Source organism: Stegostoma tigrinum, chromosome 12 (genome assembly GCF_030684315.1).
Source record: "Stegostoma tigrinum isolate sSteTig4 chromosome 12, sSteTig4.hap1, whole genome shotgun sequence".
NCBI lineage: Eukaryota > Metazoa > Chordata > Chondrichthyes > Orectolobiformes > Stegostomatidae > Stegostoma > Stegostoma tigrinum.
Window position 1 is genome coordinate 5,103,878 of NC_081365.1, and position 13,363 is coordinate 5,117,240.

The window sequence follows — 13,363 nt, forward strand, 5'->3', positions numbered from 1 at the left end:
CCTCTTGTTCTCCTACACTTCAACTGGTATATGTCAGGGCTGCTCAGTCTTTATCATCATATCTCACTGTCATCCCAGGAATCAGTCAAGTCAATCTTTTTTGAACTGTTTTCAATCCATTATCCTTTCTTAAGTAAGGAGACTCAGACCTTGAGGAACACAGGAGCAATAATCAAAAGCTGGAGCAGACTCAATGGGCAGAATGGTCTAATTCTGCTCCTATACCTTACGGTCTCACACGCAGTACTTGAGACAGAACCTCACCAAAGCCTAGTACAACTATAGCAAAACATTCCTCCTTTTATATCCCACTGCCCTTGCAATGAACGACAACATTCGATTACCTTCCCGATCACTTGCAGACTAGCCTTAGTCATTCTTGCATTGGGGATTTCCAGATCTCTCAGGATCTCAGACCTCTGCAATTTCTCTCCATTTCAATTATCTGCTGCTGTTTTGCCAAAGTGAGCAACTTTATATTTTCCCCTAGTTCACTCCACCTGTCATCCTTCTGTTCACACACTGAAGTAACCTTTATCCTCTTGTTCTGAAGGAGCAGACTCGAAATGTTCACTCTGTTTCTCTCTCCAAACTTCAAACCCTACTGAGTTTATCCAGCATTCTCCATGTTTGTCTCAAATGTCCCTCCGTAATCTCTCTTTATTGCTTCTTCACAACTTACTCTCTTTGCAAATGTCACCACCATACATTGTGTTTTTAAATGAATCTTTGATATAAATTACAAATTGTTGGGAACCTATCACCAATCCCTGTTGATTCTTGCCAACAAAAAACTCTACCTTGGATAAAGACAGCAAATTTCCTTCCCCAAAGGGCATTAGTGAGCCAGTTGTACTTGTGAGACAATTAATGAGAATTTTACAGTTGCCATCACTAAAATGTGCTTTTCAATTCCAGGCTCTTTGTTTAAATAAATATCTTATGAATGTATATTGTGGTGGGATGTGATAGCACAACCCTCAGTGCGTAACCTCAGCTTATTACCTCAGCAATACTACCATGAGACCACCAACACCTCCCTTATATCCAGCTGTAACAAACAAGAATGAAACAAAGCAGCTTTGCCACACACATGAAGCATGTCCTTGAAATTAGAATGACTGTTTTCTGGACCCCAATAGTGTCCAGTTTGGCAGGGCAGAGGTGAGAGCCTCATGAGAAGTTAGGCTGTTGCTTAGTTAGTTGGAGGTCATTTTAGTTTGAGGTCCATTTCTGTTATTTGGAATAACTCAAAAAGTTCTTCCCATTAATACAGAACATAGAACAGTACAGCACAGTACAGGCCTTTCGGCCCACAATGTTGTACCGACCTATTATCCTACTAGGATCAATCTACCCTGCACACCCTACATTTTACTATCCTCCAGGCGCCTATCCATGAGCCGCTTAAATGTCCCTAATGTATCTGACCCCACTACCACTGCAGGCAGCACATTCCGCACACTTTCTACTCTCTGTGTGAAGAGCCCACCTCTAACATCTCCCCCATACCTTCCTCCAATCACCTTACAATTATGCCCCCTCGTAATAGTCATTTCCATCCTGGGAAGAAGTCTCTGTCCTGCAGCCAATGTTGATCCCTCAATCAGCATCATCAAAAGCAGATAGTTATTTATTCACTCAGAGGGCATGGGCATTGCTGGTTGGATCAGCATTTATTGCCTGTCCCTAGTTGCCCTTGTAAAGGTGGTGGTGAGCTGTCTTCTTGAACCACTGCAGTCCGTCTGCTGTGGGTCCTCCCATCATGCCAGGATTTCAGGAATTCCAAGATTTTGATCCAGCAACAATGAAGATGCAGTGATATATTTCTAAGTCAGGATGGTGAGAGGCTTGGAGGGGATCTTGCAGGGGGTGTGTTCCCATGTATCTACTGCCCTCATCCTTCCAGATAGAAGTGGTCGTGAACTTGGAAGATGCTGTCTATGGTGCCTTGGAGAATTTCTGCAGTGCACTTGAATCTAGTTTTTTTATTACTAACCGTGTGATCTTGCTGCGCTCAAATTTGCCATCGCTTCCTCAATATTACAGCAATGACTACACTTTGCAAAGTAGTTCACCAGCTGTGAAGTGCTTTGGGCGATGCTGCGAAAAGTGCTATGTCAATGCAAGTCCTTTCGATGAGCTTGGGTAATTCTTTGGAAGCAGAATGGGTGAATGGAGAGAGGGAAGGCTTGTTGGCAGGTGTTGGATTGATTTAGTGGCAGCTCAGAATTTCCTGCAGTTTTATTTTAAGTTTTGTTGTTTCCTGTGCAAAAATGCAATTTGAAAATAGGAACATAGAAAGTATGCGCAGGAATAGACCATTCGGCCCTTTGAGCCTGCACAACCATTCAGGAGATCACGGCTGATTGTGCAATTTCAGTATCCCAATGCCGCTTTCTCCTGATTCCCCTTGATCCCTTTAGCCATAAGGACTATGCCCAGCTCCCTGTCTAATATATCGAATAAACAGTTTGATGGAGCTGAGATGTCAGTCTGCAAAAGGAACCGGTAGGAAAGTTTCCTAGGCAAGCCTGCCCCACACACAACCTGACAGAAGTTGCTCGAAAAGCTCAGCAGATCTACAACATCCACGGAGGGAAATCAGAGTTAACGTTTCAGGTCCGGTGACCATTCCTTAGAACCCGATATTCGCAGAATTGTGAAGGAACACTTCACATCCCTCCCTCTCACATCCACAACTTCGACCATCTAGATCATCTCGGGAGAGAGACCAAGGACAGAAAGAGCACTCTGGGTCAGTAGGGGTCGGGAATTCCTCCTCAAACACTTAAAGCAATGAAAACCAGTTCCAGAAGTGATACAGACCCAGTAGTCTCGATAAAGACACTTACTCTCTATATAGTAAATTAGGGTTAGTTATAGCCCCAATCAGGAAGTTAGCAAGATCTTGAAAGCAAACTGGAAGCTCCCAAAAAATCCTGGTGACAAGCCCACCATTTCCATCAGTATTCCCATGGTTTCCATTGACCAGAACCTGAACTGAACTGGACCAGCCAAATAGGTACATTGGACACAAGAGTCGCCCAGAGGTTCGGAGTTCTGTGGTGTGTGTCTCACTCCCTGCCTCCCCATTGCCTATTAGCTTTAAGGTACAGGTCAGGGGTGTGATGAAATATAAAAACGGGAAGAACTTTGGATGAAATATCCCTCACTGGCCTCGAAGCTTCAGAAAAGAGAGGCTTCATGTTACATAATAGATTCAATAGAGAGATGAGGAAAGACCACTGTCACTAGCAGGTGCATCAGTGATTTGGGGGCAAATGTATTTAGGCATATATTTGTATACAGTTATACGGGGTATGTGTTGTGTAACCATGAACTTACATGCTTGTACACAAACATAGCAACCAAAGGAGATAGATTTCCCATGCCTATTGGACAAATCTGATCCCATAGTGAAACATGTTTTTCCTTTCCATTTAGTTCGAGCACTGGTCATTCGTAGAAACAAGGTCATGTGAGGCTGTTTATTTTCTTTAACCACAAAACAGCAGTATATCACACAAAAGAGAAAACAGAGATAAATGAACCAGTGTATCTAAATATGGAACACAGTTTGAACAGTCTTAAAACACACAGCAAAACAAAGTCTCATGCTGTTTCTCTCCATTATCTGTGACACTGCTTCCATGAATACTTACTAAACTGAGGGCTAGCTGTTTATAGCTTCCAATAATCTACGGATTTCTAGACAAACACTCCTGGTTTAGAAGTTTCGCAAACTCTGCCTACACTAGAGTATGAACACTTTCCCTAAACTGTCTACACTCGTTTCTGGGAGTGAGATTTACTCCTGACCCTAGACAGGTCGCCTCTAAACTCGCCAAAAATCTTTCAATCACTCACTCTCTTTTTAAGATGAGATGAAACTTTTATAATCCAGAAGGAAAAGCAGGCAAATGACCTTCAATGTTTATCCCATCTGTTATAAACCAGCACAATATAAACAATTTTCCATTGGTGTTCCAGGGGACCCAGTCTTTGAACAAACTGGATTAAGCCACATTTGTGGAAGAACTATCTGACCTAGTTCTTAAAAACCATTCACGAAAGTGCCTGCCCATATGTCTCTATTTTAAAATCCAAACAGGAGAAATGTGGCAGAAGAGGGAGATGAAACATGTGACTCTAACTGCCTTTGTTGCTCAGCATGGCATCTAGGGTTTCCTGTAGGCTCGACTTTCAGTGCAAAATGCACACCAGGTAATATGAAAATGAAATGCAGAGTAGCAGGACACATGCTTCAATCCTTACTCCATCCCATCTGTTATGAAATGCCACTGAGTAAGAAAGAGAGAGAGACAGTCAGAGTCCATGCAGTTTGCCAATTCTCCCAGCACATGGCAATGCGCAGGGCTAGAGATTAAATATACATAGAGAGTGAGACTGTTACGAAATGCTAAATCATTCCACTGTGAGCCCCTGCATCATTCTTGAGTGAAAAATATTTTGCTGAAGTGGTGCAAAAGGACAACGCAAAACAGATTGACGGAGGAAGGGATACAGGCAACTGCAATATACTCCAGGAACCAAAGATTTCAACTCACAGACTGCAAGACGGGAAAAGGATGAAATCAACCAATTAATCCATCTGACCGGATGGAGTCTACATTTCAGTGCTCTAATTACCAAAGCTGCACACAGAGACACGGACACACACAAACACATACAGACACACATACGTACAGACACACACGTACAGACACACACACGTACAGACACACACACATACAGACACACACATAGATATGCACAAAGGAATGTATATATAAATACAGATAGACACACACATTGACAAATGCAATGATGCACGTACACTCAAATAGGTATCTGACACGCACACACAAAGGTACACACAAAACTAAACAGATAGACAGATACACATACAGCCATACACATGGATTCATAATCACAGAGACACACTTACAGACACACATGCACGGGACAGAAATGAAGCTGTAAGTCTGTCTACGGAGCTCCTCAGTGTAAGATGTGAAGTGATCTTACTGGGCGTGTGATTTCTCTCATACTGTGTCACTGACTGAGACCTGGCTGTCTGTCCCCTCACTGTCACTGATGCTGGTCACCAACATCCAATAAGTGCTCCTGAGGAGGAATTCTTGCCGTGGATAGCCCTGGGATATATATTTTTGCCCACCACCTCCTTCCTTTCTGGGAGCTGGAGTGAGCATGGTACTTTGGATCTTGTTACTACAACCTCTGCTGCTTTGGGCACCTCGGCTGACCGCGAGTGTGGGCATCTCAGGAAGATCCAGGGCTGGGCCACGGTTGAAGAGCCGTGAGTAAAGCTGTGACCGCTGTCTCTCTCATCCTCTTGCCCTTCGCCTCCCTCCCTCTCCCTCTAAAGCTGTTTAAATCACGTATTTGCTGATTGCTGGTGTCCTGCTTACAGGGATGATAATGTGAGCACTATGTTATGGATTTCCACAGAAGGTAGTGGCTGGATGATTTTTGTTTGGCACCAGGTGTTGAATTGAGAAAGAGAAAGCTTTTATAATCCTCATGACAGCAGTAATGCACAAGCTGCTGATCCTGTAACTTGTGCACCATCCTTGGCATATTAACTATTTCCCACCCAAATAGGTCTCTTACCAATAAATGCCTGCTGCTGCATTAGTCATTGAAAGCACTGGTTTTGAGCAGAGTTTTGGGCCCTGCTGCTGTTAGTTCTCAGCCAAGAGATTGCAAACATTGATCGTAGATACATGGGAACACCACCCTTCATGTTCCCCTCCAAGGTACGTACCATGCTGAGTTGGGAATTGCTGTTCCTTCACCGTCACTGGGTCAAAATCCTAGAACTCCCTCGTCAATGGCTCTGCAGGGCTTGCTATGCTCCAAATTCATTGGGAAGGCAGCTCAGCAGCACTATATCCAGGGTAATGGGAAGGGCAATAAATGCTGATGCAATGCAACATACAGGCCCCGTGAAAGGTTTTTTGGTAATTCAGCAAAGGTAATGCCATTTAAAATCAAGGAGAGTTGGTTGGATAGTTTTGCCAGGGTTCCTAGATGCCACACTCAGTCGAATGTAGCCTTGATGTCAAGGGCTGTCACTCTCACCTCACCTCTGGAATTCAGCTCTTTTGTCCATGTTTGAGCCAAGGCTGTAATGAGGTCAGGAGCTGAGTGGCCCTGGCGGAACCCAAACTGGGCATCACTGAGCAGGTTATTGCTGAGCAGGTGCTGCTTGATAGTGCTGTTACTGACACTTTCCATCACTTTACCGATGATCGTCAGGAGATTGATGGAGTGGTAATTGGCCGGGTTGGATTTGTCCAGCTTTTTGTGTACAGGACATACCTGGGTAATTTTCCACCTTGTTAGGTAGAAACCAGTGTTGGAACTGTACCGGAATAGCTTGATTAGGGGGATGGGGGTGGGGAAGTTCTGGAGCACAAGTCTTCAGTGCCATTGCCAGAATGGCATCAGGGCCCATAGCCTTTGCAGTATCCAGTGACTTCAGCCATTTCAGATAGCAAGCTTCTTACCTTATAAGAATAGTAGCTGTTCATTTTTTGCATACTTTATTAGCTACGTGGCCACTTCTGCCAAAGTCAGATTTTTATCTCAACATCATTTTTAAACAAATTCACAAAAGTGGTGTGGGTGGGATTTGAACTGACATACATTACTTGCACCAAGCCATCATTCTCGCTCAATGGTAATCTGAATTTGCACCTGACTTGCAATCTTCATGCCTGAAAGCATACAGCTGTGTGAATTGATTGTGCTTGTCACTAAGTTTTACAAAAACACACCAACTAGGTTTGCATGATTACCTTGTATCTGTGAGGAAAATAGCTGAATGAAGGTTTGAAAGTGTAAATATTCTCTGATCTTCAGGATCATTGACCAAAATTGTTAAAATGTCCTGTATTCATTCTATCCATGATCTTGAATTGAATTAATATTGTAACAAGAGGCAAATACATATATATAAAGTGTACAAATATATCTGCTTCGGTACAAGTTTTATAACCAACGAAATATTTTTTCAGCAGTAGTCACTGCAGTATTACTGTGAAATGTGGCAGCCCATTTGAGCACAGCAAGATCCCAGTAACCCAGTATGATCCATGACTAGACAATCTGCTTTAAGAATATAGAACCAAGAACTGCAGATGCTGGAGATCTGAAATACACAAAAGCAGAATTGCTGTAGAAATTCAGCAGGCCTGGCAGCATCAGTGGAGAGAAGACAGAGTTAACATTTTGAGTCCAGCGACTCTTCTTCACAACACAATCTGTTTTAATGATGTGGATGAGGGATGAATGTTGGCAATGCACAGAGTCAATGGGAATCAGTGCCAGGAATCAACCCAATGGAATTGCGTGTGCATAAATAGTCGACATTAGTGTGGAGTGATCTTATGGTGCAGTGGGTGGAGAGACTCTGTTTCAAGGGCAGAAAGCTGCAGGTTCAAATCCTACCTTAAGACTTGACCTTCATGGGAAGTGTGTTCATATATAGCTGAGGAGTCTGAGCCAATCCTGTCAATCTAGGTCAATGAGAAGGGCTGTAGATTACTGGTCAGTCATGTGGTGGTCAGAAATGTGGCTTCTACCATCAGTGTCCATAGGTTTGGATTACAGTGTGAATGTGGCCATAGCAATGCTGATTCTATGAGTGATCTATAACACACCATCACCATCGTTGTATGACCAACCCTGGCCAATACATTTGCCAATAGCTGCTTGGGAATCCAAATGTGATTAATCACATTGTTAATTGTTCAGGAGTAAGTGAGAGATGAGGCCATTGTTGGTCACATGACCACAAATTGTGGTCTTCTGCAGTTGCCGAATGGGAAGATGAAATGGAGAGTACATGAATGGTTTTGATCTTTGTGGCTGCTTTATTCTCATGGTACTGGACAATGGTGGGTGAGATGGTTGTTAGTCAAATAGACATGTATATTCTGTGAATGTTGTTTACTACCTAAATTAGCTAAAAACAGTGCCGTCATAGGCACACCTAGGGTCGGGCAGTAATTCCCAAAACGCAGTTTTAGCAGGAACATGAGCTTGGAAGGAAGTGTCATCAGATATATCACAGCAACTGCACAATGACAGATGCTGCTATTTCACGGTGAGACCAGAAAGCAGTAACGAGGCTAATAATTCCCACAGAGAGGGGCAGGAACTGGGCTAATAATTCCCACAGAGAGGGGCAGGAACTGGGCTAATAATTCCCACAGAGAGGGGCAGGAACTGGGCTAATAATTCCCACAGAGAGGGGCAGGAACTGGGCTAATAATTCCCACAGAGAGGGTCAGGAACTGGGCCAATAATTCCCACAGAGAGGGGCAGGAACTGGGCTAATAATTCCCACAGAGAGGGGCAGGAACTGGGCTAATAATTCCCACAGAGAGGGGCAGGAACTGGGCTGATATACACACAGAGAGTGAGGAAGGAGCTGGGCTGATATACACAGAGTGAGGAAGGAGCTGGGCTGATATACACACAGAGAGTGAGGCAGGAGCTGGGCTGATATACACACAGAGTGAGGAAGGAGCTGGGCTGATATACATGTGCAGAGTGAGGAAGGAGCTGGGCTGATATATACACACAGAGAGTGAGGCAGGAGCTGGGCTGATATATACACACAGAGAGTGAGGCAGGAGCTGGGCTGATATACACACAGAGAGTGAGCAAGGAGCTGGGCTGATATACACACAGAGAGTGAGGAAGGAGCTGGGCTGATATACACACGCGGAGTGAGGCAGGATGTGGGCTGATATACACACAGAGAGTGAGGAAGGAGCTGGGCTGATATACACACAGAGAGTGAGGAAGGAGCTGGGCTGATATACACACAGAGAGTGAGGCAGGAGCTGGGCTGATATACACACAGAGAGTGAGGAAGGAGCTGGGCTGATATACACACAGAGAGTGAGGCAGGAGCTGGGCTGATATACACAGAGTGAGGAAGGAGCTGGGCTGATATACACACAGAGAGTGAGGAAGGAGCTGGGCTGATATACACACAGAGAGTGTGGCAGGATCTTTGGTAAGTTGAGTTTAGGGACATGAGGTGTCTTAGTCAAGAACTGACAAGATCAACAAAGCTGTCAGCTCTGGTCAGTGGGTCGCTGTCAGTCAAAGGGTGGACCCACTCATGGAGTGAAGGACTCAAACTCCAGAATATTTTCTCGGTGTAAGAGGGTAAATTGAGACCGCATCACACAACCACTGCCCAAGGAAGAGAAGATGAGATCCTCCAGGTATTCAGGCTTATATTAGTCTCTCTTTGTTGAACTGATTCTTTCATGGGATGGGGGCATCACGGGCAAGACCCATTTATTCTGTATCTCTCTACTTGTCCATGAGCTGAGTGCATTGCTGGACCAGCTAATAGTCAACTACATCACAACAGGCCTGGAGTCACATGTAGGCCAGACCAGGTAAAGATGGTAGATTTACTTCAAGGAAGGATATTACTGAACATTTTACAGCAATTAATGATAGCGATATTAACCACAAACATGAGAATCACCCTCAATCCCCAATTATATTAATTGAACTTAAATTCAACCAGCCACTGTAGGGGGTGGAATTTAAACCCATGTCCCGCCAAGCATGAGGGTGGGTCTCAGGATTATTAGCCTGCTCATATCAGCGCTTTCCCACTTCAATCTTCCCCAAGCTGGCACCTCAGCTGGTACAATGCCAAATGTCATGGAGAGCTAGAGGGAAGTGAGTGCCCAGAAGCTCTCGGGTATTCACTGCTTTCATCAGTCAGATGTAGAAAGAGGTTCTTATAAAACAGCTTAAATGTTCTTTAATAGTTAATGTTCCTGTTGATCCCTTTGGTTCTCAAAACTGCATCTTTCACATTTGAATTAATGATGTACTTACTGACCTCAGCATAATTTTCAATCCCTTGACTTGCTGGAGTTTACTTTGCAGCAGCTGATAGAACCAAAGCCATTGTGAAGTTGTACACTCTCTCTCCTCTTGGACAAACACTGAGACAGCCTCTGTACAGTTACGGGGATGGGATGGAATAGGGGTGTCCCAAACCTTTAGGGGATTTGGTACAATAGTCAAGAAAGAACTCTACAAGCTGTTGGTGAGACCACATCTGGAATACTGTGAGCAGTTTGGAACTCCTTATTTAGGGAAATACATTGTTTCATTGGAGGCAGTTCAGAGAAGATTCATTAGGATGATGCTTGGTATGCAGGAACTGTCTTGTGAGCAAAGGTTAAATAGGTTGGGTCTTGACTTACTGAAAAATCTCATTGAACACGTCAAATTCTTAAGGGGTTTGACAGGGTAAATGTTGAGAGGATGGTTCCCCTCATGGGACAGTCTAGGACCGGGGACACAGTCTCAGAATAAAGGAACACCAATCTAAGACTGAGATGAGAAGGAATTTCTTCTCTCAGAGGATTGTGGATGTTTGGTATTCCTTATCACAAAAACCTTGTGTTTATTAGGGCTGAAATTGATTCTTGATCAGCCAGGGAATCAAGGGTTACGGGGAAAGAGCAGGAAGGTGTATGTGAGGAACGTCAGATCAGCCGTGATCCATACTGAATGACAGTGTAGGCTCCAGGGGCCTTACAGCCTCTTCCTGTTTTCATTTCTTACGGCCTTCTGGCCTAACCATTTAGGCCACCAACTCTTTTTGGATGTTCCTGGAGGTTTCATCACATGACCTCCCACTCTTCCATCATTGGTCACCTGACTTGTCCGTCATCAAGGCGATCCCATATCCAATCAAAAAGTGAACAGGTCGCTCATTACCTTATTGGAGGACTCTCGACTGTCAATTCTCACTTTGGAGTTTACTGAAAACAGTTACATTTTTGCCAAAAATTTTCACCATGAACTCATTAGGACAACTAGCAAGAAACACAAAAGTAAGGGGAAATCATGACTTGAAAGCTAATTGTTTGACAAGAGTACTGTGATTGGTAGAGGAGTTGCCGTGGAGCGTAAGTAAAGACTGATACTTAACCACTGCGCTTTGTTTTAGTTTTAAACTTGACATGTTGAGTCTGGTTAGTCTAGCATTGCTCTGAGAAATTAACTAGTAAATGGATGTTTTGTTGAGTTGGAACTGGTGCAGTGTGTGTGCATGTTCTTTCAGTGAACATTTGTATTAATGTCTGTTCTTTCCAGTATATGCAAGTGTGCTACACTGTGAGCCTGACTGGCAATCGCGCACTGGTTGACAGTGCAATTCTTCAAATACTTGTGATTGTTTGCCAAATACTGAGCACTGTGTTGTGAGTTTTACAAGTGTCGCTCGTTGACTATATTCAGTACCTTGTTTGATGCACACGGCTGAAATGGTATGCTTTTTGAGATGATCCGCTCGTCCTCTTGTCTCAAAGAAAGTATTAAGGTCTTTTTCCCGTTTGTTCGGTGCTGCTTGTGAATTGTTCTGATCAGTGAAAGACGAAACAATTTGACAAAAGGTGTGTATTCTTCAGCGACACTCCATGTCTGTACAACAAAATAACTGGTTACTAAGCTGCTTAAATCGCAGAGCAGGCTTGGGAGGCTGAATGGCCAACTCCTGATCCTAAATTATGAATGTTCCTTCCCTGACTTTAATATATCGAACAAACCAAAGTCTTCAAGGAGATATTTTTTAATAAAGTCATGTTTTAGTCACTTTAACAATGTTGGAGCTTCAAATCTCGGAGATTGTGGAATAGTTCCAGATGGATAGTATGTCCTTGTCCCCTATTCGAGTTGCAATGACAATTCACACTCACTGGCTATTTGTTCCTGGATTCCAGTGAGGTGTGACTATCTGTTGTTTTAGTGAGTAGCTGTAGAAATGTCCCAGGACAACCTACATCTTGGGGCAGCTCAGGGATTGCTGTTTATGAACTTAACTATACAACACACATAGTTTTCTATATCTCTCAGTGATATTTCACAGTTCTATAATGTTGAAGGTTTAGTGTTTAGGTAATGAGTACAATCTCACTGGCATTCATGCTTCATCAAGAAGGACATGCATATATTGATTCACTCATTTCCATCCCTCTCTCGACGTCGAGTTATGCCCCTCACCTTATGAGCTCATTTTGTTCCTCTCTATTTTTCTCACATTCTTTCAGACTATCTCTCATTCCTTTTTCATTTTCTGTCTGCCTTACTCATTGGTGAGACTTTAACTCATGCGTAGCCCATCATCCAGACAGAGTAAAAACAGGCTCCCTTTCTAACTCAGAGATAGTAAGAACTGCCGATGCTGGAGTCAGAGATAACACAGTGTGGAGCTGGTCAGAAATTCAGATTTCCTCCAGCTCCACACTGTTTTATCTCCCTTTCTAACTCTTACTTTGTTTTCACTCTCAATCTCTATCTCCCACTGTCTGTCTGTCTCTCTCTCTCTCTCTCTCTCTCTCCTCTCTCTCTCTCGCTCTCTCATTCTGTGTGTATCTCTTCCTCATTCTCTAATCACTGATCCTGTATGTCTCTCTGTCTGCCTCTCTGTGTGTCTGTCTCTGCCTGTGTCCTTCTGACTCTGTCACTGTCTCTCTCTCTCGCCGTCTCTCTCTATCTCCCTCTTACTGCCCCTCTCTTTCTTTCTGTTCCTATCTCTCTCTGCCTCTTCTCTGCCACACTGTATCACTGTATCTCTCTCTCTCTGTTCCTTGCTATCTGTCTCTCTCTCTCTGTCTCAATGATGTCTCCTCAATGATGGACATGGTGCATATCTGAGGGGTGGCGGTGGCCTAGTGGTATTTTTGCTGGACTATCAAGCCAGCGACCCAGATAATGTTCTGGGGACCCGGGTTCGAATCCTGCCATGGCAGATGGTGGAATCTGAATTCAATAAATATCTGAATTAAGAACCTAATGAAGACCCTGAATTCATTGTCAATTGTTGGAAAAACCCACTTGGTTCACTCATGTCCTTTAGGGGAGGAAACTGCCATCCATACCTGGTCTGGCCTACATGTGATTCCAGACCCACAGCAATGTGGTTAACTCGCAATTGCCCTCTGGGCAATTAGGGATGGGCAATAAATCCTGCCTGGCCAGCAATGCCTTTATCCTGCAAATGAAAGAAGGATGTCTTTGTCTGGAACTCTCCGTCTCCCCACCCCCTGCCACCTGCACCCCAGCTCCACGATTGTCAAGGGTTTGTAGCATTTCTCAGGGTTTGTGATTGTCAGGAACGTGAGGATGCATGAAGGTTATAACAGAGCTACATAATGAGTAACACTCTCATTGACCTTGCTATCTCTAGTTCATGGGCTGGCTATTTCTGCTTGTTGGAACCTGCCACAGGGAGATAGGGAGGGTGAGAGAGACATCCATCCTGGGGAGGAACAAAAGAAAA

The 13,363-nt window shown here is 43.9% G+C and overlaps 1 protein-coding gene across 8 annotated transcripts in view; it reads left to right on the top strand.

Annotated features, from left to right (window-relative positions):
• The window catches only part of robo1 (roundabout, axon guidance receptor, homolog 1 (Drosophila)), a 687,941-nt gene that overhangs the window by 220,779 nt on the left and 453,799 nt on the right, over window positions 1-13,363 (top strand). The window contains exon 1 of one of the 8 annotated variants that reach the window (XM_059650091.1): window positions 4,382-5,323. The exons of the other annotated variants lie outside the window; for them this stretch is intronic. Coding sequence (XP_059506074.1) covers window positions 5,215-5,323 — 109 coding nt within the window. The 5' untranslated portion in view covers window positions 4,382-5,214. Of the gene's footprint in view, window positions 1-4,381; window positions 5,324-13,363 lie in introns of those variants that run through there. 8 annotated transcript variants of the gene reach the window in all.